The sequence below is a fragment of the Vipera berus genome (genome assembly GCF_964194415.1).
Source record: "Vipera berus genome assembly, chromosome: 16".
Lineage (NCBI taxonomy): Eukaryota > Metazoa > Chordata > Lepidosauria > Squamata > Viperidae > Vipera > Vipera berus.
Genome location: NC_138219.1, coordinates 6,259,283 through 6,287,082, shown reverse-complemented (window position 1 = coordinate 6,287,082; position 27,800 = coordinate 6,259,283). Strand labels below are relative to the sequence as shown.

The window sequence follows — 27,800 nt, the reverse complement described above, 5'->3', positions numbered from 1 at the left end:
GTAGTCGATTGACTGAATTCTGTCAAAGGGAGCAAAAGTGCTTCAGGAAAGGGCATGAAAAAAAAAACCAGGAGTGTTGAAGCAGATCCGCACGAGGAGGGAGTCAAGAAACTGAAGACAGTGGCTGCAAATTTTTTTACTCTTGAACACAGGACCCTGGATCGTGGCTCCGCATCAGAGGAGGGCAAATTCTATCTAAAAGTTACGAACTGGCTGACTCTAAAAGCCGCTTGACAGCATAAACGATGCTCTAGGACGCCGCTTCTCAACCTGGGTGACTTTGTGGACTTCAACTTCCAGATGCTGGCTGGGGCATTCTGGGAATTGAAGTCCACCCGTCTTAAAGTGGCCCAGGTTGAGAAAAAAAAACCTAGGAACATGGAGGCTTCTCTCGGCTGGCTGGGTTCACAGCGAAGACAGGCCATCATCTGTCAAGCAGCTTTTAATTCCAAAACACCCACCCAGGGCAAAGATTTGGGACTTGAGGGACACTTCCAGCCGAGAGGATTCTTCCGTTGACAGACTAACCAGCATTTCAAAATCTGCAAACGTGAGTGTTCCTATCCATGTCAGCCTTCCTAGTGGGGAAGGTCTCTTTAGAGCCTTTTCCTCCCCCACCCCATACTGCAGCTGAGGGCTGGGGCATTTACAGCTATTTGCAGGATCCCGGGGTCATGTGACTGTATTTTACATTTTTCCAAAAAAAAAAAAGAAAAGAAGACATTTCCAGTTTTCAGCAAAACAGCCCCCATCACGGACAATTGATTTGCTGAACAACCGTGGCATCCACTTAATGACCTGCGGTGTTTGCTTAGTGACTGCCACAAAAAGAGGTCATGAAATCAGGCTGGCCTCTAGGCGGCCCCCTGTACAACCATTCATGACTTACTGGGCAGTGTCCATTACAGTCATAAGTCGAGGACCACCTTAGAATCAGATTTGGATCTGAAAGCTCGGAAAAAGATGTTAAATATGCTTTGATTGACAGCCAAGCAGGAAGGCGGATCACATACCTCATTGGCTGAATCATGCAGACTTGAGAATAGTTGCAGTGAAACTGACCGGAGCTGAGAAAGTGTTTCTGTTGCCTCCTTCTTTTCTCACTTTGCTTCCTTGCCCGGCCTGCCCAGTGATGAAATTGGCAAGGTTGAGGTCAGAGAGAAAGACGCACATGTCTTCATGTCCCTGTCCGTTTTCTCCTTCTGTTTTGTCAGCTCTTCGATGCCACTGACAGCGCAGGCGCATGGCCTTGTCAGTTTCACTGGATAGATATATGCTGGTGTGCAGTACCAGGATTCATGTCAATTTCCCAGCTTCCTTCTAAAGCAGCACAGAATAAGCTGCAAAAAAGGGAAGGTTGTTTTAGACTGCATTAATATTTTTATTTATTTATTTATTTTATTTTAATTCTATTTATATCCTGCCCTTCTCCGAAGACTCAGGGCGGCTTACAAGCTTAGCAGTATATAATATAATCCAGACCTGGGCATTATACGGCCTGCGGGCCACATCCAGGCCTTTGGGTGTTGCTGTCTGGCCCCCAGCGGCAGCCTTGGTGGGATGGCAAGGTGGCATCAGTGGGGACGGGGCATCAGCTGTAGAGGGCGGAGCATTGTCAGCAGGGGTGGGGCATTTCCAGTTTTCAGCAAAAAACGCCCCACACCAAACACTGTGTTCATTTAACAACCGCTACAAAGAAAGGTAGTGAAATTGGGTCGATCACGTGGGTGGCTCATTTTACGACCGCGATGGGCAGGCTCCCTTACGGTCGTAATTCGAGGACTGTCTCGGAAAAGGCGCCCCACTCTAGCAGTCAGATTTGCGCCCCACCCCGGTGCCATCCTTTCTCAAGTTAAAATATTCTTGTGCCTGGGGCGAATCGTAAGGGGATGAAAACAAATTGTATCTTGCAAGCCCACCGGGGCCAAAGGAATACTTTTTTAAAAGGCAAAGGAAATATTTCCGCCTCCAGAAGATCGGGGGGGGGGGGGGGACTTGGCCTTCTCTGTGTTCAAAGTCATTTGCTTAATTCTTAATAAAAAGGAATTAAGCAAATGAGGCGGCTGCGTATTAATCAGAGGCTCGTAAATACAAGCGCCCGAGTTCATCAGCCGCTAAGTGAGCAAAGGAGAGCCTGTTTATTGGGGAAACAAGGAATTTGGGGTGGGGGTGTTGCAGACGGATGAGCAAGAAGGAAAAGGCTGGATTTGCTTCGGGTGTGTGTTGCGTTTGCCGAGTGGCTGGAGACGGTTCGCGCCAAGAGCAGACACAAAGCGCCTCCGGATGGGCCTTTTCGGACTCCCAGCAGTGTCACATGGGGAGGGTTGAGGGGGGGGCCTTCAGAGATCCTCCAGGCCACCCCCTTGCTCAGCACAGGCTCGCGCAGAGATTTTGCTGGATTAAGAAACCCTTGATCCGAACCGCACAACGTATTTGGCAATGGGTAACATTGGCGATTGTGGTTTTCGCACGAAGGTGGCGGTCATAAGGTTTAATTGGGGCGTCAGACGGTCTAGGGCTGCACTCTTTGGTGGAGTAATTTGTACAGAAATAGAAGAAGAAGAAGAAGAAGAAGAAGAAGAAGAAGAAGAAGAAGAAGAAGAAGAAGAAGAAGAAGAAGAAGAAGAAGAAGAAGAAGAAGAAGAAGAAGAAGAAGAAGAAGGGGAGGGAGGGAGGGAGGGAGGGAGGGAGGGAGGGAAGAAAGAAAGAAAGAAAGAAAGAAAGAAAGAAAGAAAGAAAGAAAGAAAGAAAGAAAGAAAGAAAGAAAGAAAGAAAGAAAGAAAGAAAGAAAGAAAGAAAGAAAGAAAGAAAGAAAGAAGGAAAATGTTGCAGCTAGAAACGGCCGTTCTCTTCCCCCCCCTCCCCCCAAATGCAATGGGGCAGGTCCTACTTGCATTTGCATTTGCAACATTTGGGATCTTTCCTGCCCTCCATCCCAAAACGGGGAACTGGATGCCGTCTGGATGGGAAGGAGGGTTCCTGCCAAGGCTAAAATGGGCACGGGAAGCCTCAAGCCCAATCTTGCAAGGAAGGACCCGCCCACCCCCTGCTCACCCACCCCCAGCCAAGGTCCTTCTCTGCCCCCTCGGTGGGAGCGCCATGCCGGCCTCTCTGGCTGCCTCGGCATTCCAGGCACGTCGCCGAAGGTGCTTAACATGCAACGGAGGCAGGAACCGTTTCCTCCCACAGCAGCTTCAAGTCCCCCTAACCCTCTCGCCTTGCCAGGGAGAGAGAAGGGGGGAGGCTGGAGGAGGAGGAGGAGGAGGAGGAGGAGGAGGAGGAGGAGGCAGGAGAGGGGTTGGGTATCTGTCTTTCTCTTCTGGCAGGGGGTGGGCAGTGGCCAAAGGGGACCCCCGAGAAATCAGAAAGGGGTTGAAGGAACAGGCAGAGGACCAGGCTCCAGAGAGAGAGAGAGAGAGACCATCTCTTTGCCCTTTAAGGTTGGGAGCGCTTGAGAGGTTGGGGGTCCCAGGAGCCCTGGTGGCGCAGTGGTTAGAAGGTGGTATTGCAGGCTAGCTCTGCCCACAGCCAGGAGTTCGATCTGACCGGCTGAAGGTTGACTCAGCCTTCCAACCTTCTGAGGTCGGTAAAAATGAGGAGCCAGATTGTAGGGGGCAAATATGCAGACTCTGTAAACCGCTTAGAGAGGGCTGGAAAACCCTGTGAAGTGGTAGATAAGTCTAAGTGCTATAGCTCTTCCTTCCTTCTTTCCTCCCTTCCATTCCTCTTCCTTCTTTCCTTCCTTCCTTCCTTCCTCCCTTTCCATTCCTCTTCCTTCCTTCCTTCCTTCCTTCCTTCCTTCCTTCCTTCCTCCCTTTCCATTCCTCTTCCTTCCTTCCTTCCTTCCTTCCTCCCTTTCCATTCCTCTTCCTTCTTTCCTTCCTTCCTCCCTTTCCATTCCTCTTCCTTCCTTCCTTCCTTCCTTCCTTCCTTCCTTCCTTCCTTCCTTCCCAGTGGTTAGAAGGCAGTATTGCAGGCTAATTCTGCCCACTGCCAGGAGTTCGATCCTGACCGACTCAGCCTTCTATCCTTCCGGGGTCAGTAAAATGAGGACCCAGATTGCTGCGGAAAAATATGCAGACTCTGTAAACCGCTTAGAAAGGGCCGCGAAGCGGTATATAAGTGCTATTGCTAGCGGTATTGCGACTTGAGAGGCAGCTTGGTCAAGGGGTGAAGATGCTGGCCTAGAAACCTGGAGGCTGTGAATTCTAGTTCTGCCTTAGGTGCGAAAGCAGTAATTGGGTATCCTGAAGGTGTTTCATCCCCACCCACCCCCAGAAAACAATTGGACTTTCTTGGGGCTTTCCCCCCCCCCTTCAAAACGTTTCTCATCCCAGAAACCTCCCCCTCCCCACCCTTAGGGGAACCGCAGGGAGAAAGGCAGTTTGTCCAATGCATTTTTATATGATTTTTATCTATTCCAGGGAGTAATGCATAATTATCCACATGCGCACCAGGCAGGCAAAAAGGAAGAGTAAAGAATTGGGGGGGGGGGCAAGAGATGCAGAGCAATAAATGGCTGCAAAGTTGCCATGTTTTTGTTTGTTTTTTTTAAAGCATCTTCCTGCCTTTGACCTTAAAAAAGAGCTCTGCCGATCCGGCTCTTCTCCGGGTGCCCCCCCCTCGCTTCCCTCCCCTCCCCTGCATTGCTTTTCCCACATCAAAGGGTGTTTGTGTGTATATGTGTGTGTGTGTGTGTGTGTGTCCCTTTGATTTGCATCCATGAGCAACTGAGAGACCCGTAGGAGGTGGACGGGAGGGGGGGGCTGGCCTGCTCTCCCCCCTCCCCCCCCTCCCCCCTCCCTCCCCCCCCAAGGCTTTTGGGGTTTGCTTGGCTGATGTTGCTTTACAGGTGAGACGCTAGAGCGCGGCGGTCGGAAGCCACGCCCCTAAGTGGGCGGAGTCCGAGCCCACCGGGGAGGGGGGCTTCAGGGCGTCGGAGGGGCTTCCCTCGACCCCCCCTAGGGCCGCCCCCCCAACTTTGCTCCGACCAGCTCCCCAAGCGTAGAAGTTGGCCCACGCCTTCCTTTTGGCCCAAACCCTGGTTAATTCAGGAGACCATGGCTTAGGTAAACCAGGGTTTCCCGCCAGGTAGGAACCGGGCTCGAGCCTGCTCGGGGTGGGGGGGGGGGTGGGGGTGTCCCTTCCCGCCCCTCCGGCCTCGGATCCCCCCCCCACTTCTCCCGGGGGGAGCCGAAGAGCGGGCGGATAATCGGCAGGCGCTGCAATTTGGGGCGGGGGTCGGGAGGGCGAGGCGCGTTCATTAAGCGGGGGGGGGGTTTCTGCGGGAATCTGGAAGGAGGACAAAGCAGCGGGGGGGGGCGCCAAATGTGGGGGCTGTGGCAGAGGCGCCCCCCCTCCTTTTGATGATGATGATGATTTGAGAAAGGGCTGTCTTTGGGCTAGTTGATGGGGGGGTGAGCTTATGGAAGCCCAGAAGCCCCCCACCCACTTGCTCTCCACAAAAGCACAGCTCAAGGCCAGGAGGTGTTTTGGGGGGGGGGGTGTTAGGGTGTTCCTAAATGCTCAAGGAAGCCATTCTTCTCTCCCTCTCTCCCATCTATCCTTCCTTCCCTCCCTCCCTCCTTCCTGTTTTTCCTCTATTTAATTCCTCTTTCATTTATTTTCCTTCCCTCCCGTTTTCCTTCCTTCCTTCCTTCCTTCCTTCCTTCCTTTCTTCCTTCCTTCCTTCCCTTCCCACCTATTGATCTTTCCTTTCCTTCTTTCCTTCCTTCTGTCTGTCCCCTCTTTTTATACCTGCTTGCAGGAAACACCCACTTTTATCCAACCAGCTTCAGCAGGCCCCAGGAAAGCCAGCAGATGTGACCCCCCCAGGTTAAAAATTGGTTAGTTTTAATCTTAGGGCAGGATTTTGGGACCTCGGTGGAAAAGAGAGATTGTGGCCAGGAAAAGGTTGAGAAAGCCAACGATGGGCTGCCAGTTACCCCAAAGAGCTCACGGGGAGGGAGGGGGGGGGGAATTGGAATTGTTAATATCCACAAATCGTTAAGCTGTGGTTTGGTTTATCAAATAAGCCACAGTTCTCTAGATAGAGCCAACACGCTAAGCCACGGAGCTCTTGTTTGGAAACCACAGCAGCTCAATCCACACAACTGGTTAAAAACAGTTTAAGGGGTGGGGGGGAGGACTTCAGCCCCCTTTTCCCTGATGGGCAGAAAATGCACTCGGCACTTGCTCAGGAGCACAGCCATCCAATTTAAACGCTGCCGGATTTTGGGGGGGGAGGAGTGTCAAGCCCTTGTGGCAATGAAAACTTGGTGGTTTCAAACCGTTTTTTGGAGAAGCCTCATTTTAACTCCTTGCTGGATTCCCCCCCCCCAAGTGCTGCGTCTCGGCTTCCTTGCCCACCTCCCTGCCTTGTAGCTGAATTTCATGCCAGGCTGCCTGGCCCCCCTCCCACCCCCATCAATGACAGTTTGGGCTGCTAATTTTTTTTTTCCTGTCTCTTTTGACGAAAGTGAAGAGGATTTCTGCCCACACCCTCCTTTGCATCAGCAACAGCAATCTACGAGATTAAATCGATTTGCCTGCAAGTAGCGGACTAACAAGACCGATTTTTTTATTATTATTATTTGGATTCCTCCCCCCCCCCTCTCTGTAAAAAATACATTTGCTTTCAAAGAACATCAGACTCAGCCTGTAAGTCTCATTCTTGACGGTTTCTCTGCCTCAAAGGTCTAATTTTTCCCAATAATTGAATGCTCGGAGCCCCCGTTTCCCCCCCCTCCCCAGATCAGAAAAGAAAAAAGCTACAGGCACAACTTTTGAGCTTGCCTTTTTTTTTTTTTTTTTTTGCAAGGACGCCAAAACAGGAACCCGGCTGCTCTCTTTTCAAGTTGGCGCTTTGTGGGAATCCAGCCCACGTGGTACATTGTTGGTTCAGGCAAACTCAACCGTTGGGCTAAAATCTATTTATCAATCACAGTGGCTTGATTTACACACTTAACCTGGTCTTGTCGCAATAGGCAAATTGAAGGCAGAGGCTTCAGTTTATAAATTAGGTTTTATGGCTTGGAGCGTTACACATTCCGTGCGTTTATTAGGCACCAGGGTTAAGACACGCTGAACCACCAAACCGGCAAGAAACTAGAATAGAATAGAATAGAATAGAATAGAATAGAATAGAATAGAATAGAATAGAATAGAATAGAATAGAATAGAATAGAATAGAATAAGAAATAGGAACAGGAACAGGAACAGAATAGAATCTGGAAGGGACCTTGGAGGTCTTCTAGTCCAGCCCCCTGTTCAAGCAGGAGAACCTAGACCATCTCAGACAGGTGAATCTCCAGTCTCTCCTTAAAAACCTCCAGTGATGGAGTGCCCACGATTTCTTGTGGCAAGCTGTTCCACTGGTTAATTGTCCTCACTGTCAGGAAGTTTCTCCTTAATTCCAGGTTGCTTCTCTCTTTGGTCAGTTTCCAACCATTGTTTCTTGTCCTCCCCTCTGCTGCTTTGGAGAATAAGTTGACCCCCTCTTCTTCTTTGTGGCAGCCCCTCAGATATTGGAACGCTGCTATCCTGTCTCCCCTGTTTCTTCTTTTCTTTAGACTAGCCAAACCCAAGTCCTGCAGCCGTTCCTTCGCATGTTTTAGTCTCCAGGCCTTGGATCACCTTAGTTGCTCTTTTGAATTTTTTTTTCTTCCCAAACTCTCCACCACATCTTTTTTGTGATATGGTGAGCAAAGGTTCTTGGCAACCTTTGCATTTCCAGTGGTTTTGCCTGGCTGACTCTGATTGCTTGCGCTCGGGACTTCAGGAAAAGCCACTGTCCAGAGGCAGGGCCCTAACCAGGCAAAGATCCATGGTTAGCAATCAAATCCACAAGCTTTTCTCCCACGGGCGAAAAGAAAGGATTCCACAAGGCCGTGGCCCGAGTTGGAGGGAGGAAAGCCATCATGGAGCACCAGGGAGCAACTGAGGTCTGACAGCTGCGACACACCTGGAAGCGGGGGGGGGGGGTCAACCCTGGCCGATTGCCTGATCAGGCTTGAAACAGGCCCGGATGGCCCCTTTTGACCGCCACCGGCCCTGTCCTGCTCCCCACAGCAAAGGGGGGGGCAGGGTGCCTGCAATCAAGTCCCGTGGCAAGCAGAGCATGTGCAGAAAGCCACAAGATGCCCGCAGCTTTCCTTCCAGTTCTGTGTACAGTATTCTAAGGGATTGCTAGCTCAACAGCACCCCCTGGTGACCCCAGCCGGCCTTTGCCCCCCCCCCCCAGCATTTATCAGCAGCTTCCGACAAAGGCATCAGGAAAGCTTTTGGGGGTGTGGGTGTGGGGGGGAAAGCTTGGTGTCTTTCTCCCCCCTCCCCACTAATATCCCCTTGTTAACCTTCTTTGCCATTTCTAAGGCCACACTCTCTCTCTCTGCTCTTCACCCGCCAGGAGAGGAACATGCCAATAAAATAGGTTTTGTGGTGTTTGTGTGTGTGTGTGTGTTTTAATTGCAGGTGTTCACTTTCATTACACAGCTCTCCTTGCGGGTGCGTAGAATTGGGTCTGTGGAAGGGAAGGCGAGTAACGCTGCCTTCCCACATAAGAGGATGCTGAGCATGATGTGTGCACGACCGATGCTGAAAGACACAGCAGCAGAGGTTTCAAATGATTCATAACAGATTGCTTTGCATGTATGTATGTGTGTGTGTGTGTGTGTGTGTGTATATAGATAGATAGATAGATAGATAGATAGATAGATAGATAGATAGATAGATAGATAGATAGATAGATAGATAGATAGATAGATTGATAGTAAAGGTAAAGGTTCCCCCGCACATGCGTGCTAGTCGTTTCCGGCTCCAGGGGCCGGTGCTCATCTCCGTTTCAAAGCCGAAGAGCCAGCGCTTGTCCGAGGACGTCTCCGTGGTCATGTGGCCGGCATGACTGGACGCCAAAGGCGCACGGAATGCTGTTACCTTCCCACCGGAGTGGTCCCTATTTTTCTACTTGCATTTTGACGTGCTTTCGAACTGCTAGGTTGGCAGAAGCTGGGATGAGTAATAGGCGCTCACTCTGCTACGCGGCACTCGGGATTCGACCCACCAAACTGCCGACCTTCTGATCGAAGCGTCCTAACCCACTGAGCCACCGTGTCTATATATATAGGGACACAGTGGCTCAGCGGGTTAGGACGCTGAGCTTGTCCTATATATGGACTAGATGACCTCCAAGGTCCCTTCCAACCTATTATTATACTTAATCCAAAATAACATTTTTTTTTGGGGGGGGGTCTATTTTGGTCCTTGGAGGATGGAAGTAAAGAGAGCAAGGCTTGCAGCTTTGAATCAGAAAAAGGAGCTTCCAAAAACAAACTTGAAAAGGCAAAAGTGCTGGGGGGGGAAGACAGGAGGCGAGCCAAGTCTGTAATGATTGGTTCCCAGTTCGGTTTCTCTCTCGCCGAGCCAAAAGAAAACGACAATCATTCCGAGGCTGTATTTGCTGGAGTGCGTAAACTTCATTTTCACAAAAGGGGACATTAAAAAATATATATTGCTGCTTGGATAAGTGGGTGGCTAAGTGCACGCCGAATAAAAGCAAAGTGGAACGGGTCCAAGACGGCTACAGTATAAAGCAGGATAAATGGTTGTGGATTAGGGAGGGGGGGCACCATACCGGGGGTGGGGGGTGGGGAGGGGCGCTCCCCCCTAGGGTATGGAGCAAATTATTTTAAAGCTCTCCTTTGCTAATTTGTCAAAGTATTTCAAGTACATCACCAAGTCGGCCTGGCTCTCCTCCGCGAGGAGGGGGCCGAAAGAGATGCCAGCTTGCTTCTCTCGCCCAGATCTCTGAGGAAGTTGGGGAGGGGGCTTCGGGGCTGCGTCCAACCACACCCCGCCTTTGCCTTCCAGTCGTTATTCACACGGTGGGGCCCATCGCCCAGGGGGACCCCAGTTCCTCGCAGCAGACCGAACTCGGCGACTGCTACAAGAACAGCTTGAAACTCGCCCTGGAGAATAAGCTGCAAACCGTGGTGAGTACGCCAAGCAGGGACTGGAAGCCTAAGGGGATCACCCGGTGGTCCCCTTCTCTCTCCAGCAGCAGAAGCCCACACGTCGGGCTGCTTGTCCCTCAAGCTGGAGATGACGGGAGCTGGAGTCCCTGACGCGTGGAGGTCATGAGGCCTCCTCGGATGCTACTTAGAAATGGACGAAGAGCAGCATCTCTCAAGCTTGGCTGCCTTCAGAGGTGCGGACGTCAACTCCCAGAATTCCCCAGCCAGGAGGGGCTTCTGGGAATTGAAGTCCGCACCTCTTAAAAGTAGCAAAACGCTGACCTAATTCATCCATTTCTCAGCAAGGCTAAGGAACTTACCTTGGCAGGTAAGCTGCCAATTTTATTTCGGCCGGTCTCGGCTTCCTGCTCGATTCAGGCCTGTGGCAGAAACTCCCATCAAGCCACGATGGCAGCCTCCAACCCAGGAGGTGTTGGGGAAGACCCAAAGGGAGGGAAGGGGGTAGGCTCTCTAGCCAGAGCTAAAGGCCCAATTGGGGCCCGTATACGATTTCTGAAATATCAATCCCAGCACGCAACTCAGAAGACCCTCCGGAGACTTTTCAGATAATCAGCTTGACCTCAAGTCAATGTGGCACCGTGGACGGAGGAGAGAAAAGCCAGGGCTTTTCGGCGAAGGTTTGAGCAGGCCTTGCTTCGTGCCCCCTCACACACACACACCCCCCCCGTCAGATGCCCGCTTTGGATGCTGGAGTCCAACGCATTCGCAGAGTAACAAAGAGTTGGAAGGGACCCTTGGAGGTCTTCTAGTCCAACCCCCTGCTCAAGCAGGAGACCCTTACAGAATAACAAGAGTTGGAAGGACCCTTGGAGGTCTTCTAGTCCAACCCCCTGCTCAAGCAGGAGATCCTTACAGAATCAAAGAATAACAGGGTTGGAAAAGGACCTTGGAGGTCTTCTAGTCCAACCCCTTGCTACAGCAGGATTACCCTGAGGAAAACACCATCCAAATCAAGGGGCGCACGCGTGTCTGTGTGTGTGTGTGTGTGTGTGTGTGTATGATGAGGGAAGGACGAAAGAGCTTACATTTTCAGCCGATTGAGACTAGTTCAACGTCACTGCGATTTTTGGCTGGAAGGATTTCTGGGTACGTTATCCATTTATTCTCCCTCTTGCACACACGAGACTCATTTTACCCACATCACCCCTCGGGAAGCCGACGCTTCCCCAGATGGGGGGAAAAAAGGAGGAAGGGGAAAGTTACCTTTTTTTTTTACTTTTTCTCATCTTTGTACGAGAGAGAGAGAGAGAGAGAAAAGTTTTAGCTAAAAGCTACAAGCATTTTGTATCCGGTTCCAACCCCAAAGCCATCCTTAACCAGCCTCTCCGTATTCCCCTCTCCCCACAGGCCTTTCCCTGCATCTCCACTGGGGTCTTTGGTAAGTACCCAAGGCAGGAAAGAGAGAGGTGGGCAGGATAACTGCCCAGATATTCAGCAACTTCCAATGACCCTCCGCAGGCTATCCCAATGACGCTGCTGCGGAGGTTGTTCTGAACGCGTTGCACATTTGGCTAGAAGACAACAAGGACAAGGTGGGTGTGTTTTTTTTTGGGGGGGAAGGGGTCTGGTTGCATCTGAAAGACCAGCAATTTGCCTCTCCCCGGTGTCTCCTTTCTGACCAAACACCTAATATTAGCTTCTGAAGAGAGAAGCAACCTGGAAACTTCCTGACGGTGAGGACAATCAACCAGTGGAACAGCTTGCCACCAGAAATCGTGGGCACTCCATCACTGGAGGTTTTCAAGAAGAGACTAGAGTAGACAATCACCGGTCTGAGATAGTATAGGTTCTCCTGCTTGAGCAGGGGGCTGGACTAGAAGACCTCCAAGGTCCCTTCCAGTTCTGTTCAATCAATTAGCTGGTCTTTGCAGGGCATTGTGTACTGTAGGATAGGGGAAAACTGGGGGGGGGGATTTTTCTTTTTAAGAGATTAATCAACCCACACAAAGCCCCAGCAGAGTTTGGAGTCGTGTTTTAGACAAGTAGAAAGAGTTCTCAACTTAACTACCGTTCCTTTTAGGGACCGTTTGAAGATAAAGCGGCAGTGGAAAAACACAACTTCCCCTGTATTATAGAAATCACTCCAAAGAAATTAAAAAAATAAAATAATGCTTGGCGTTTAAATAGAGCCAACCCTGACCCCCCCCCCCAAAGGAACAATTAACGGAGACAGGATCTTCAACCTTCCATGGGGCCGGTTGCAAGCAATGCATGAAGGTTGTGGGGGGGGGCACACAAAATTCAAACATGCCATACACACACACACACACACACACACACACACACACACCTTCCTTCTCCTGCTAACTGCGGCCGTATCTTGGGCAGGTCGAGCGACTGATCCTCTGTGTTTTCCTGGAAAAGGACGATGAAATTTATAAGGAGAAGTTGCCCAGGTTTTTTCCTATCGGTGAGTCTCGGCTTGGGTCCTCCAGCTACGTCAGCGTTTCTCAACCTGGGCGGCTTTTAAGAGGCCTGGACTTCAACTCCCAGAATTCCCCAGCCAGCATCGCTGGCTGGGGAATTCTGGGAGTTGAAGTCCAGGCCTCTTAAAAGCCGCCCAGGTTGAGAAACGCAGATCTAGGTGGTAAGAAGGGGTTATCAAAAGACAATCAATGGCCTTCTGGAAACTTCCCTCCCTTTCCCTCCTCTCGTTTCCAGCCTGACCCCGGCCTTTCCATGCTCCGAAGGGGGTAAGCATTTCCCAGCATCGTGTGCAGTGCATCGTGGGAAACGCATGCTCGCCCTAACCGTTGCCTAGCCTGTTTTTCGCTCACTAAAACTCTGGTTCCCTCTGGCCCGAGGTGGGAGAGACACGGAAGACCCACAAAGGGTTTGCAACAGATAATCCTTTGACTTACCACTGTTAGCGACCGAAGTTACAACCCTGGGAAAAAAGCGGCTTACAATTCGTCCTCCTACTTACGACCAGGGCAAGCATTCCCCACGGTCACGTGATCCACCTTTGGGCCTCTTGCCAACTGATTCGTATTTGGGACGGTCGCGGGGTGTCCCGGGGGGGTCAACCCTGTCCCCTTCCGACAAGCCAAGTCAACTTGCTTTTAACGTGACCAAAAAAAAAAAAAAAAGGGCTGTAAAAATAATGGCCGCGACTCACTTAACAATGGAATGGAAATTCGGGTCCCGATTCCAGTCGTAAGTAGAGGATTGCCTGTACTTCCTTTTCCCCTTTTACACATAACCGGTTGCAAACAAATTTTGCTCCCGGCACTTTGGGTGGGGGGGGGTCACCGTCCCGACATCGCCGTTTTATGAAAAGCACCCAGTATTTTAGCATTTCTGCCTTGCACCCTCCCCACCTCGCAGATGCTTGCAGAATTTGTCCCATGCTGCTTTCACCCTTCACACCACTGTGCAACTAGCCACAAAGCCTTGCGGGGGGGGGGAGAGACTCAGAAGGGCTCCCCCCATCCTGGCCCGGCAAGAATGGTTAAAAGAGTGGCAAGTAACAAGGAGGGGCAAAGAACAGGAATCAATAAATCAGAAGATGGCTTATCAAGGGCGTAACATTCCCACCTTTGGGTGAAATAAGTAACAGGCCTCGAACTGGCAGAAAGCAGGCAGAAAACAACAAATTGGAGGAGGAGGAGGAGGAGGAGGAGAGAAATGATCCAAGAGTTGGTTATGTTTCTCTCTGCACTTTGCAAACGCAGGTAAAGCTTAACGCCGGCTTAAATGTATTTACTTCTGCATATGCTGCCCGTTTCACTCTGAAAATGGACTCTTCACACATTGTTTTTCTCCACTGCTGAAGACAGGTGTTGTTGTGTTCACAACCTCGCCCGCCTCCCCCAGAAGGCGCAACACAGGCCCACGTTGGGGGGGTTTTTTGGGGCATCTGGGGCTCCAATGGAGGCGACGCTTTGTTGGAAAACGGAAGGCAACTGCAGCGGCCAGATCTTACCCTCCGTCCTTCTTCCCGGCAGATCCCGGTGAGGAAACGCCGACCTCCAAGCTCTGAAGCCGCTTCCTGCCGATCCCGCCGCTTTCTCCGCAGGAGGAGACGCCGGGTCTTTGCCAAGGGGGGAGAGCCTAGGAGGAAACAACCACCCTTCCCCAAGCGCCATCGGCTGCAATTCTGGAATAAAAATGCAAAGACGAATCCAGTTGTGCCGCTCGTAAAGCCTGGTGGAGGGATGGGGGCGAGTGAGTAGAAGCAAGGCTCAAATTGTGTGTGAAAGACACACACACACACACACACACACACACACACACACACAGACAAGCACAGAGAATTACATCCGCCCACTACTACTAGACCCAGATCTTGCAGATAATGGCAGAGGGCTAGCCTGACTATATTTAAACTACCCCCCCCCCTTAAAAATGAAACCCCTCCTTTGTGGCGGACAATTTGTCGCACCTAGCAATTTTCTGCTTAGAGGGGCTAAAAAAAGGGGGGGGGAGAATGGAGCGCCATCGTTCTGTGTCTCCTAAGAGAATCGGAACAAAAGATCTGAAGCCAAAGACTTTTCTGGTCACTTTGGCATCGGGGGGGGGGGGGGGGAAACCGACCACCAACCGAGAGCCTGTTACGCCGTTGGCCAGTGGCCAAGGGATGGCCTCGGGGATGTGATGTGAAAAAAAAAAAGCCAGCTGCAGGTGCCTGCCCAGGGGATGGTTCAACAGCAGGGAAGAGGTGAAGCAGCTGCCTTCAGCTCGCCACCCTGAGGACTAGGCTCTTGCTGCGTGCAGCCTGCCAAGGGTGAATTTTTCAAGAAAGAGCGCCGGTGTGCTCTAAGGCAGGGGTCCCCAACCTTGGCGACTTGGAAGACCTCTGGACTTCAACTCCCAGAATTCCCCAGGGGAATTCTGGGAGTTGAAGTCCAGAGGTCTTCCAAGTCGCCAAGGTTGGGGAACCCCTTGCTCTAAGGTCTGCGCCTTCCTATCCCAGGAACACGAGAGAGAGAGAGAGAGAGAGAGAGAGAGAGAGAAGCCACAAACGATAAAAGTTTTTACTTTCACCGGCATCCCCTTTAATAAAACACAGAAGTGTGTGAGTAACAACAAAAGCAGGGAAAAATATATAATAATAAACAAACCCAAGTGAACGAGACGGGCAGCAGGAACGATCACCATTTACAAGCACAGACGAGGCTGCCCGGGGAGAGTGGGTGGTGGGAAGGAAAACACGGGCGAGATGGGGAACGCCGGGGGTGGGTGGGTGGGTGTGAGGGACAGCGGAGGGAGGGGAGGGGGAGAGAGAGAGAGAGCTAGAAGGCGGGAAGGGGGGGGCTGGCTGACCAGCCCCCTGCCTCGCTCCTGCCCCCTCTATTTATACAGGATGTCATAGTGTCCCGGTCTGTACAGTAGATACACTTTGGGCTCCGAGCCTTCGGGGAAGACGTGGTGGTTGGTGGTCCCTCCCTCGCCCCGATCCATGTACTCCACCAGGATGGAGACGTTGAGGGCCTGGGCCAGGGCGATGATGTGGATGTGGTCGCTCTCCTTACACATGGGTTCCACCTCCTGGAAAAGAGAGAGGGAGGGAGGGAGGAGCAAGGGAGGGAGAACAGAGGCGGTTTGAGTCAAGAAGCAAGAGGGGCACCAGGAACTGAGAAGTTGACACACACACACACAAACACCGCCCAATCTGCTGGCAGAAGGATGCCCACCCAGGCCTGCAACAGAGCTCTCTTGCCTTCAGCAGGACTAGAAACACAGGCCTGAGCTGCCTTAAGGTAAGACGGGTGGCCTTTAATTTGGGATAAAAGGCTTGCTGGATCTCTGGAGGCCTCGGATAGCAGCTGTCCATTTGCCCTATGAGCTGCCCGTCATCCTGCCCGGCCTCGAAGCTAAGTGGACAAAGAGCCTGAGAGACTTGACCATGGACCCCCACCCATGATTAAACAACGTGGCGCCTCCAATGGGATTTTCCCATGTATTTTACCAGGAAACACAGATAGGGCAGCCTTAAAAGGTAAGTGCCCTCCTAACCAGACCCAAGCACTCCGAGTTTGTTGGTGATGTCCATTTTCCTCTATGCGTCCATGGTGACCTAACCCTAACCCTAAGTGGAATTTTCCTCCAATGGGATTTTCCCATGTATTTTACCAGGAAACATACATAACCCTAACTCCATGGTGATGAACCTACGGGATGCGTGCCACAGCTGGCAGGCAGAGCCCTCTCTGTGGGCACATGCACCGTCGCCCCACTCCTAGGCCTTCCGCTGGCTTTTACAAAACCTTTTCGCTTTAGGCCTCTGCTGCCTTGTGCAAAAAAAAAAAGGTTCAATCAACCAATTTTCAACTTCTCACGGGGAAAAAAAAAGATCTCGTAAAGTTGGAATTGGATTGAATTTTTTACTCCCAGTCTGCCGTTACCACCGCAGCCATGCCCACCCAATGGACCACACCTACCTGGCACCCAACGATACATAAGTGGGTTTTGGGTCGTAGTTTGGGCACTCGGATCTCTAAAAGGTTCGCGATCATTGGGCTAGGTGGCCCAGCCCAGGCCCTCCTCACATGTGGACCGTTCTCCCCACTCCTCCAGGCTGGTGCAGTCCTTCCTCAAAGGAGGAAGGGCACCCCACTGTTGGATCCAACGCTTCCCCCCCCCCCCCGCCGCTGTCAGGAAGGCTTGCTAAGTGGCAATCACTGCAACTGTGACTTAGAAATTCCAGCCAATCTATTGCCAATAATCGCAGATTATCGTCCTCACAGCCGTATCCTTGCCCCTGAGGCCGGCGTGGACTTCAACTCCCATGGTTCTCTGGGGTTGTCTGGGAGTTGGAGTCCACGCATCTTCAAAGCCGCCAAGGTTGAGACACGCGCATCTCCCGGCCAACCAACTGCCAGTCAGCTGCACGGATGTGGCTTGAAACCGTTCCTCCCTCCCACGCTGCTCAAAGCCCACGAGCAAACACGGCTCGTCCTTCCTCTCTGTCATGAGGACTAGAAAAACGCCCCCACAATGAAGATGATAGATTAAATCAGTGCACCTCCAAACGCAGAGAAAGGGCCGGCCTCCGCTCTGCCTTCCCGGCTCTTCCCCCCACCCCCGGTCCCAAATTATTCGTTGCCCTTTCGAGCCCACCCACCCACCCACCCCAGGCCCTGCCTGACCTGCTGGCAGAACTCTCTTATGCTCCGTCCTCCCTCAATGAAGTGCTCAAAAAACTTGTTCTCTCGTTGCAAGTAGCCGGACGTCAGCAGCCGTAGGTAGACGACAAGGTAATCGGAGGTGCTCTGGTCGTTGAAAGAGGCCAACAGCTCGCCCAGGGTGCTCTGCTTCTCCACTTGTTCTATCAGGTCCATGAACTGCAGGGAGTCAAAGGAGAAATATTGGGGTGGGGTGGGGGTGTCCAATGAAGGGACACCCCCCCCAACTCCCAGACTTTCTCCTTCCCGCCTCTCATCTACCCATGCCCAGTTCCCACCCACCCCCCAAACTCTGGCATTTTTAAAATCCCCTCTGAACAGGTAAGTCCTCCGTTTCGGACCACGAGGGGGGAGCCCGGCTGCTCATTTGCTGCCAATACCTCAGTGAGGTTGGTTTGCCCCCCTTGTTACGACCTTTCTTGCCACGCTTACGAAGCGAACCGTGGCGGCTGGGAAGCGGCTCACGCTGCGGTTAAGCCAATCTGGCTTTCCCCCCCCCCCGCTGACTCTGCTCGTCGGATTGCGCGACACACACACGCACATCCCGCGGGGACACGGCGACCGTCATAAATAGGAGCGTCTGACTTTCGACCAGGTAAGGAGAGCAAGGCCGCGAGTCTGACAAGTGGCCAAGTCTGGAAACCCCTGGGTTAGACCGCAACTCCCATCAGCCCCAGCCGGCCTGGCCGTGGCGGCCTTGGAAGGCCAGGGGTGCGGGACCGGGCCTTACCGTGTTGTGGAAGTCCTCAATGGTGAATTCCGTGAATCCCTGGGAAACCAGCACGTCTTTGCTTTTCGCCGCCACCTCTTTGAAGCTGAAACGAGAGCCCCGGCGTGAATGTCTGCGTTCGTTCGGCCGGCATCTTGAACTCCGCCGGCCTCGGGGCGGGGGAGGGACATTGGGGGTTCCCCTTCCCCTCTTCCCCAGCCCCGAGACTCCCAAGCCTACCGCTGCAGCTCCTTGCCGTCCTCCAGTAGAGCCTCCAGGTGGGAAAAGCCAAACGCTCGGTAGAAGCAGTTCCCGTCCGGCCTCGTTTTCCGAATGAACGAATACTTCTTCAGCAGATCCTGGCATCCGGGAGAAGAGCGGAGAGGGAACTCAGCACAGCCTGCTCTGGCCTAAGGCCCAGCTAAGCTGCCTTAGGTCAAGGGTAGGCAACCTGGGCTCTTTGATGACTCGTGGACTTCAACTCCCAGAATTCCTGAGCCAGCCACGCTGAGGTGAAAGGGAGAGCTTTCCAAGCTGAGCCAGGCTGGCTGAGGAATTCTGGGAGCTGAAGTCCACGAGTCATCAAAGAGCCGAGGTTGCCTACCCCTGTCTTAGAACATAGAATCACAGGGCTGAAAGGGACCTCAGAGGTCTTCTAGCCCAACCCCTTGCTCAAACAGGAGATCTTATTGCAGGGGTCTTCAAACTTGGCTCTTTTATGACTCATGGACTTCAACTCCCAGAATCCCTCAGCCAGCGTGCCTCAAACAAAAATGCTTCTTCATCCCCTATATCAGGGGTAGACAAACCTTGGCTCTTTTATGACTGGTGGACTTCCAGAATTCCTGAGCCAGCCACGCTGAGGGGAAAGGGAGAGCTTTCCAAGCTGAGCCAGGCTGGCTCAGGAATTCTGGGAGTTGAAGTCCACGAGTGATAAGAGAGCCCAGGTCGCCTACCCCTACAGCCCAGGGCTCTCCGAAACGTGGCAGCTTTAAGACTTGTGGACTTCAACTCCCAGAATTCTCCAGCCAGCCAGCCACACTAGGGAGAGTTGCCAAGTTTGGAGACTTGCTGGCTGCAGAATTCTGGGAGTTGAAGTCCACAAGTCTTACAGCTGCCAAGTTTTGGAGGCCCAATAAAGCAATCCCTGAGTTTCTCAGAAAGGAAACGTTCGATTCGCCTTTGAGTTTAAATTGCCAAGAATACAGTAAGGGATGCAGAAGGATTTTTCCCCACCCACCCTTTCTTGTATTGAGGGTTAGGATTGTCTTCATTTCAGAATCGCCCTCCTTTTTCAGGAAATGCAAGGTCTTTCAGCTCACTTGCTGGCTGAGGAACTCTGGGAGTTGAAGTCCACGAGTCTTAAACGTTGCGGCGGTTGGACGTCCCCTATCTAGCCCCCTCCCCTCTAAATTAAAACAAAACAGCCAAGCTGGTGTTTTATTCCCGCAGAAGATGCTCTGGCTAACTTGAAACCCGATCCCACCTCGAGTCGGCTCCAGGTGACTCTCACCTTGATCTTCTGCTGGTATACATGGTCATCGTCGGCATATTCCTTGTACAGGACAGCCAGCTCCATCCTCTCCGAGACTAAAGGGTTCTGGACAGCAATCTGCAGATCGAAACAGATCGAAACCGACTGGATCAACGCAGGCCACCCCCACCCCACCCTCCATGCGGCAGCTGAAAGGGATCCGGCCTCTTCTCCGTCTCTGAGAAGCAATTGCACCCAAATGCCACAGACACTTGGTTAACACGCTTGCCGCAAAACAGACTCTCTAAATTCGCTGCCAATCAACATCGAGAAACACACCAGGTTGTTCTCAACTTACCGCTGTGGGGTTTGGGGTTGTTTTGGGGGGGTTTTTTTGGCAGAGGTCGTTAAACGAATTGCCACGGCTAAGCGATCGCCGTGCTCGTTAAGTGAAGCCGTCGTTCAGCATTTTTGCCGAACCGCAGGGTACTGCAAATGACCGTAAATTTGGGGGAGGAGGGGGGGGTTACTTGTAACTTCGGAACCAGGTCATGAATATTTTGGGGGGTGGGTGGGGTGGGGGACTGTCGTAACTTTGAACTGTTGCTAAGTGACCAGCCATAACTCAAGGACAACCTGTCTGCACAGCCTTTTCCCTCGGGTGATCTGGGGATGGGGGGGTTAGGAGGGTGGGATACCCTTAGGAAATTATGTAGGACCCCCAGAGAGGTTCAAAGTAGCAGCAGTGGGGAGAACCCGAGGCAGAACAGAGCTTGAGCAAGTCTACAAATGCGTATAATTTGGGTGGGTCCCCGCCAGAGCCATGAAAGGGAAGATAAAGTGGGTGGGCCCAAGCAGCGCCGCCCCCCCACATGCCCAAGCGCTCACCTCTTGCTGAATGCGGTCTTGTTGGGCCATTATGGCTTCATCGTAGGCCAAACAGTTCACTCCTGAAATTGAAGAGAAGAAAGCGACTAAGAAAAGAAAAAAAATCCCGCTTTTGATGATTTTACAATCAACATCCCCGCACTGAGGTTAAAGGGGGGGGGAGAGAGAGAACCCCAGATGTTGTTCCAGAAGCTCTCTAATCTTGGCCCTTCCAGATGTGCCAGCTTGCAATGCCAACCTCTTAAAAGAGGCAAGGAAGGCAAGGAAGGGGTTGAACAGGTCTGGAAACGCCCTAAGCTCAAATCTTGAGCTGCCAAACAAAAATTAAGAAACTCACGGCAAAAAATGTCAAAAGACAAGCGAGGCAAAAAAAATTTCCTTTTTTTTGCAAAAGAAGAAATCAACGCATTTCCTTCTTAAGAGTTCATCTCTGTGGAAGTTTGCAAAACAGAACTGCTGGAAGAGACAGCGCGCTTTTATTTTCGTCTATCGTTAAGTCTACTCTTGGAGCTTCTTCCATAAATTAAAAGTTTAAGAGAACATTAGTTCAAAGGACACGGACCAGCTTCCGAGGCCGAGCTTGGCTCCCCGCAAACTTGAGATCAAAACAGCCCCCCCTGAGGAATAATCCACCCAACAGGTCGTGTACCCCACCTTTCCTGCAGCTCTTGAGGCCGCAACCCCCCCTGCGACACTCGGCACCGAGCGATGCGCAAGGGGCCCATCCCATCGCAAAGAGGAGGCATTGCCTTGGGTGAAAAGACCTCCTCGAGGCCCCCAGGGTGGGCTCCATCGGAAACCCCAAACGCAGCTGCCCCCACCCCAAAACCAAGCGTGCCCCTCCAACGCTGCTCCCTCTCGCACAAAGAGCGGCCCGCTTGGTAGATTTATCTGCTTTGCACAACCCAGCCAGACGGGGAGTTTTTCTTCCCCTGGCACCGTTTACACACAGCAGCTTGCCAAGGCTGCAGAAAAGCATGAAACCTGATCTGGGGCCATCCTGTGTTGCAAGCGCCCAGCCCAGCTTGCTGGGATTGCTACTGCAGTGAAGCAACAACAGACAACTGCATCTCTCTTTCCTCCTGTGATTGCGACTGCAACTGCACAACAATCCTTGGTCCCTCCCCAGATTACAGCCAGCTGGCTTTGCCGCCAAGACCTTGGACCAGAGGATGCTCAGTCCAGATTCTTCAGTTAAAGAGTCTATTTTAAGATAGATAGATAGATAGATAGATAGATAGATAGATAGATAGATAGATAGATAGATAGATAGATAGATAGATAGATAGATACGGTAGATAGATATAGATATAGATATAGATATAGATAGATATTATACACACACACACACACACACACCTATTCTCCAAGACAACAGGAACGTGCAAGGCTCATTTAAGAAGGGGAGGCACTATCTACTCCTGAAGTAAAGTAGGAGAGAAGCAACGCGGGGAGAGGGGGAGGGAGGGAGAGAGAGAGAGAGAAAAAAACTATAAAGCGTCTGAAAAATGTCCCCAAGGTGGTTTTCCAAAAGGCAGCTGGATTTTGTTTTTCCTTGAAGACGTCTCGCTTCTCATCTGTCTGAAAATTGCACCTGGCTGCTAATCCACGAAACCAAATCGGAGGGGCTTTTAGGAAGCAAAAGTACTAGCTCCAACTTTCTATAAATCGCCCCGGAGGAAACCAGACAAGCTGGAACAAAAGACGGCAGCCAACCATGCAACCCCCCGCCCCCGCCCCCGGAGTCCTGGGCTCCGTAGTTCCAAAGCCCGTTTGAGAGCAGGCAGCGCTTCCTTTAACAGGGACATTTGGAGAAAATTACTTGATTTCTATTGATTAGATCACTTAAAAACACAGTGCGGATGGGACCGTCTGACCTTGTCTGGGCTCAGATTAGTCCTTAAATGAGAGAGAGAGAAACACCCCCCAAGTGGCAGGCCACTTGTATTATCCGTGTGCCAAGAAAAACTACATGAGGTCATCCAGACTCACGGCAGACTTTACTTTTAACAACCCGATTGGCAAATTATCAGATACGTAAAACTTTAATCGAATACACACTCATCACAGGGGGGGGGCGGCTAAGTAACTTTGTGCAAAGCACATAAACAAAAAAACCCTCCTGCACATAGTAGTAAAGAAGAGGAATTGAAAGTCTGGAAATTAAAAAAAAAAGAAACAGCAGATCAAGTTTAAACCAGCAGCGTCTCCTGTACTGCTCCATATTTTTCTGTTCTTACCAAATTATTGTGGTTTCAGCCCACTGCACCCAGTGCATGATTTGTCTTTTGTGCTTTAATTATACTGTCTCTGGGGATTGTGGGGATCTCATGCTCTCCAGCTGAACATGCTTTGCTGAACCTCCCTCCCTGCAGTACATTTACACAACCACCTACATACTTATTTTTCACAATTCAATCCATATTCTCTCTATACAGTCAAACCACCAGCCGCTTGCTTTTATCCAAGCCACAAATATTTGATATCCATTAATTCCTGACCCTTTTTTATTTTAAGGCAAGTTTTTCTAAGTGCCTTCCTTGTGTTCAACTGCTCTTGATGTTTCTCCTGACATATATCAACTCTGATTTCCAGAAGGAAAGTCAGCAAAGACACACACTAACGATGCCTTTGCGTTCTTCAACAAAGACCAAGTCAGGGTTTCCCAACCTAGTGACTTTAAGATGTGTGGACTTCAACTCCCAGAATTCCCCAGCCAGCATGTTTTTAAGTCCATGCATCTTAAAGTTGCTAAGGTTGGGAAACCCTGCATTAATCCTCTTAATAAACAGTAATAACCACTAGCTTTCTCTCTGTTTTTCATTCATTCATTCATTCATTCATTCATTCATTCATTCATTCAATTTGTATAGCTGCCCATCTAACCACCAACTCTGGACAGCAAACAATCATAAACAATCCTTGAAAATTTCTCTATTTCTCTTTCATAAAACGTCCAAGATCCCCAAATTAATTTCTTCTAGCTTTTCACCAGTTATGTAGAATGTGCAGTTGTTCACTCCATTCTTCCCTTCAGACAGAACTACCTTGTGCTTTGTCACATTAATTTGCAGTTCCACATTACTTGTTCGGTTTCACAATCTTACATTTGGTGCAAATCATCTGGGTTCGCAGCCAATAACACAACATTGTCTACACACACCAAAGGACATGTGTTCACATCCCAATCGGCGGCATTCAGACCACAATTTCTTATACGTTTATCCATAAGTGTATTAAAGAGACAGTCTGCCCCACCTATTCATTTCTTCACATCCACCCATTAATTTTATTTAATAATTTTCCCTGGATCACAATCATTTAGAACGTTGTAGAATTTTCCAGAGCATCCCTAACAAGTGACATCAATTCATCTTTTTTTTTATACCAGCACTTTCATTTGTAATTACGTCAACGCCTGCCTCGCTAACGTGTATTCATCACCTCCACACGAGACTTAAACCAGTCATTCAGATTATATTTTTGCCTATTTTTATTTCTTCCACTTCATTATATATTATAGTATAGGTTCTCCTGTTTGAACAAGGGGGTTGGACTAGAAGACCTCCTGCGTCTCTTCCAACTCTCTTAGTCTGTATTATTTCATGCTTTTTACCACTTATTCCTTTTATATTTCAAGTCACAATGTTCTACTTAGCTCAGTTAGAACCATATTCATGTCCACAGTGACTCCTTGACTTAAGGTTTTCACAGAATGCTTTTTATAAATATTGAAATGTAATATGTTATAAATATTGAAAACGTGAGGAGTAAGTGACCAGTTTAATCATGCATTAATAACAAAGACAGAAATAGACTATGTACCACATGCCACATTTTGGGCAGGATGTTACAGACGCAATAAAGTCAGTTTCATCCCAAGCCCGCTCCTATTATTCTGCACAAACTTCCATCTATAATACAGAAATTGTCTTATAAGGCAACATTAGAAAAAAGGAATGATTTATAGAATAGAAAATTACATTTTTAAAAAACATTTTAACCAGAGTATGGGGGAAAAAATCATAAATTGACGTGCGAGGAGTATAAGGAGAAAGCATGATAAAAAGGAAAGATTATTCCCGGGTGTTTTCACACAACAAGCTAATCCTCAATTAGCTAGAAACCATGGCTGTATTCAGGTAACATGCTATATACCTGAGCAAATCAATCCTGATTTAACCAGACTGCCTAAAACCTGAACTAAATTTGACCTTATTAACCCACAGCCATGTTTTTCAACACCGAGAGTTAAGCTCAAAACACACAGTCCACGAAACACACACACATTCATTTAACACATTCAAAGTTTAAAAAGCGGATCATGGCATAAAGCGGTGGCCCAGAGACCCTGTTAAGACAAGCGCAGTTCTCACATAATCATGCAGTATATCAGACAGTAAGTGCCACAGGTTTTTTTTTTTTTTTGGGGGGGGGTTAGAATCAGAAGAACAGAACCGTTAAGTTTGCAAGTTATTTCAAAGGATAACGTCGAACAAGGGGGCTGTTTTATCTCCTAATATTTGGGGGTAAAGAACAAGGGAGAAATAATGCCAAGCCTCTAAAGGAGCAAACCAAGGTTAAAAGAAGCCAACTTGAGGAAACTTCCATCCTTCCGAGGTAGGTAAAATGAGGACCCAGATTGTTGGGGGCAATAAGCTGACTTTGTAATAATGCCGCTTGGGTGTGTGTGTGAAAGCCCTAATAAGCAGGCATATACATAGAATGAAGGCTATTGCTAAGCTTGTAAGCTGCCCTGAGTCTTCGGAGAAGGGCGGGATATAAATGGAATTAAAATAAAAATAAATAAAAAAATAAAAACTAAATGCACACAACGGGATTTTCAAGCAAGTTGCATGAACCCCAGACTCCTGGAGTTGCGGGTGCTCCATGGCTGGAGGCTTTCAAGAAAAAGCTGGACAGCCACTTGTCCAAACTGGCGTAGGCTCTCCTGCTCGAGCAGGGGGTTGGACTAGAAGACCTCCGAGGTCCCTTCCAGCTCTGTTATTCTGCAAAGACTCATCAGGAAAGGCTGGGAGAACCCACTTAGACCAGAAGCACCCCCCCTGAGCCAGGGTTAAGCCTATAAAGGAGAATATTTGCAGCTTGGGGTTGAAATGAGGGCTTGTTTACCGTCCCGTGAATACGCACGACTACACCCCCCCCTAGTCTTTCCCCGCCTTTTCTTCTAAAATGTGTAATATAGGAGTAGTGATAAAAGAGAGTATTTGTAGCTCAGGGCTGAGCTGAGGCATCCTCGGTGTCTCAGGACCAGACTAGGGAACATCCTCCATGCTGGGGGGGGGGGAACTGGGGGGGGTTTGCTCTCTGTTTATCCCTTTATGCAAGGGCTCTTCAAACTTGGCCCTTTGATGACTTGTGGACTTCAACTCCCAGAATTCCTCAGCCAGGCACACTGGCTGAGGAATTCTGGGAGTTGAAGTCTACAAGTCATAAAGGGGCCATGTTTGAGGACCCTTGCTTGTGGACTTCAACTCCCAGAATTCCTCAGCCAGGCACACTGGCTGAGGAATTCTGGGAGTTGAAGTCTACAAGTCATAAAGGGGCCATGTTTGAGGACCCTTGCTTGTGGACTTCAACTCCCAGAATTCCTCAGCCAGGCACACTGGCTGAGGAATTCTGGGAGTTGAAGTCTACAAGTCATAAAGGGGCCATGTTTGAGGACCCCTGCCTTTATGTATGGAGAGGCTATTTGTAGCCGGGGGTGGAAATGAGGGGTGGGGGGGTCCCCGGGGCTCTCCGCCCTTTCCTTGCCGGCCTCTCGTGGCCCAGCCAGGGAGCATCCTCAGGACCAGCGGGGGGTCGAGCCCGACCCCGGCCCGCTGCAGGCCACCCCCACCCCCCTCCGGCCTCCTCCAGCGCCCATCATCCACAGGGGGGCCCGGCGGGGCGGATGGGAGTTGCAGTTACCCCGGCGGGGCGCGAGACCCTCCTGGCTAGGGGCGCCGGTTTCCATGGCGACGGAGGCGCGCGGGGACGGCGGGAGGGGGGGGGAAGAGGAAGACCCGCTGGGGGGGGCCCGCGCGCAAAGGGCGGCGTTTCCAAAGAGACCCGCCCCCCCGTTGCCAAGGAGACCGAGCTGAACGGGCGGCGGCGGGGGGGGGAAGGAGGAGGAGGGGGCAGCGAGGGGGCTTCTGCTGAGGGGGAGGGAAGGAGGGGGGGCTCCGGAAAAAGAAGCCCCCTCTTTCCCCCCCCCGGAGTAATGGCCTCCCAGCCCGAGTTTGCCAGGCCCACCGCCCCCTCCCCCCTCACCGTCCGTGTCCCCCCCGACGGGCTCCGGCTGTTGTTGAGGCTCCTCCGCCGCCATCTTGCCGCTGGCAACCCTGCAGGGAGGAGGCGCTTCCGGGTCGGAGGCGCGCGCCCCGGAAGTGCTTATGCCGCCCCTTTCTCTTTCCATGGCAACCGCCGCCCCCCCTCCGCGACATAAATTCAGCGCTGGGGGGGGCGGGAGAGGGGAAATGGAAGGAGACTCTTCCCCCTCCCCTCCCCGGCTCCACAGTGGGTTTGTGTGTGTCTCTGTGTGTGTGTTTTTGCCGTGCCGCCGGTTGTGAGGCCGTCACAACACGGGGCCGCACGTGCGCTCAGGCGCTGACGTCACTTCCCGGCCACGCCCCCCCCCTCCCCACGTGCGGCCTTCCCCCGCCAGGGACTCCCAAGGCTGATTTTGCAAAGCCTGATTTGGGGGAGCCTTTTTTTGTGGGGGGGGGGAGAGGAAAGAAGGGGTTTCTTTTTTTAAAAAAAAAGAAAAATCGCCCCCCTCCCTGCACCAACCCTCCCAGGAACCCCTTAATAAAAGTTGCTTTGGATTAAGACCAGCCCTCAAAGTAATAACCCCAGGGGTCTTCAAACTCGGCCAGCTGTGCTCTGCTGAGGAATTGTGGGAGCTGAAGTCCACAAGTCATAAAAGGGCCAAGTTGGAAGACCCCCCCCCTTGAATAACGCGATCCCTCCCTCCCTCCCTCCCCACCTTTTAGCTGTAGCTGATAATTGGTATTTTCCTAGCGCTTGGTTTTTATGATGTATGCCCTTTATTGTGTTGTTTTCTTTTTAATCACTGTTAAAGCCGCCTAATAATAATAACAATAATAACAATAATAACAATAATAACAACAACAACAACAATAATAATAATAATAATAATATAATAATAATAATAATAATAATAATAATAATAATAATAATAATAATAATAATAATAATAATAATAATAATAATAATAATAATAATAATAATTTTATTTGTATACCGCCCTTCTCCCGAAGGACTAGAGTCACCTTCTGGCGAGATGGGCGGCAAACAGATTTAGTAAATAGATAAACCTCTGAGGGTCTGTAGGGCTTGAGCAGGGGGTTGGACTAGAAGACCTCCAAGGTCCCTTCCAACCTGTTATTCAATGTTCCATGAGTTCATCAAGCCACGTGGGATAGAAAGTCTGTGTGTGTGTGTGTGAGAGAGAGAGAGAGGCTGTTTTCCAAATTGCATTCCTCCATTGCTGACATTTCAAATACCACACACATTCCAAGTTATTGGGAAACATTGCCCTAAAGTAT

General features: G+C 50.6%; 2 protein-coding genes and 1 long non-coding RNA gene across 5 annotated transcripts in view; 1 reads left to right on the top strand and 2 right to left on the bottom strand.

The window, feature by feature from the left end:
* Positions 1 to 14,328, top strand: part of MACROD1 (mono-ADP ribosylhydrolase 1) — a 171,860-nt gene extending 157,532 nt beyond the window's left edge. Inside the window, exons 6-11 of one of the 3 annotated variants that reach the window (XM_081340470.1) lie at positions 9,868 to 9,989; positions 11,379 to 11,409; positions 11,490 to 11,563; positions 12,360 to 12,441; positions 12,693 to 12,724; positions 13,979 to 14,154. In XM_081340470.1, coding sequence (XP_081196596.1) covers positions 9,868 to 9,989; positions 11,379 to 11,409; positions 11,490 to 11,563; positions 12,360 to 12,441; positions 12,693 to 12,697 — 314 coding nt within the window. In that variant the 3' untranslated portion in view covers positions 12,698 to 12,724; positions 13,979 to 14,154. Of the gene's footprint in view, positions 1 to 9,867; positions 9,990 to 11,378; positions 11,410 to 11,489; positions 11,564 to 12,359; positions 12,442 to 12,692; positions 12,725 to 13,978 lie in introns of all 3 variants that reach the window. The other 2 variants (XM_081340469.1, XM_081340468.1) reach the window with 2 other exon arrangements.
* LOC308675296 lies at positions 25 to 14,063 on the bottom strand. Its single transcript, XR_014028097.1, has 3 exons — positions 13,957 to 14,063; positions 12,322 to 12,386; positions 25 to 1,340 (listed from the first exon to the last, which is right to left on the bottom strand). It is a non-coding gene; the product is annotated as an uncharacterized lncRNA (long non-coding RNA).
* Positions 14,329 to 15,053: 725 nt separating the features above from the next.
* On the bottom strand, positions 15,054 to 26,583 carry OTUB1 (OTU deubiquitinase, ubiquitin aldehyde binding 1). The gene is made up of 7 exons (XM_081341036.1): positions 26,503 to 26,583; positions 20,230 to 20,291; positions 19,381 to 19,479; positions 18,108 to 18,226; positions 17,889 to 17,973; positions 17,123 to 17,317; positions 15,054 to 15,521 (listed from the first exon to the last, which is right to left on the bottom strand). The coding sequence occupies exons 1-7, from the start codon at positions 26,555 to 26,557 to the stop codon at positions 15,324 to 15,326; spliced, it is 813 nt and encodes a 270-aa protein (XP_081197162.1). The 5' UTR covers positions 26,558 to 26,583; the 3' UTR covers positions 15,054 to 15,323.
* Positions 26,584 to 27,800: the final 1,217 nt, after the last annotated feature.

Excerpts from the sequence above, each read along its gene's own strand:
- OTUB1 (XM_081341036.1), bottom strand. The coding sequence starts at position 26,557 with ATGGCGGCGGAGGAGCCTCAACAACAGCCGGAGCCCGTCGGGGGGGAC. Across the intron at positions 19,480-20,229 it reads AAGACCGCATTCAGCAAGAG|ATTGCTGTCCAGAACCCTTT; the intron begins GTGAGCGCTTGG and ends TTCGATCTGCAG. Across the intron at positions 17,974-18,107 it reads GACGGCAAGGAGCTGCAGCG|CTTCAAAGAGGTGGCGGCGA; the intron begins GTAGGCTTGGGA and ends CTCTCGTTTCAG.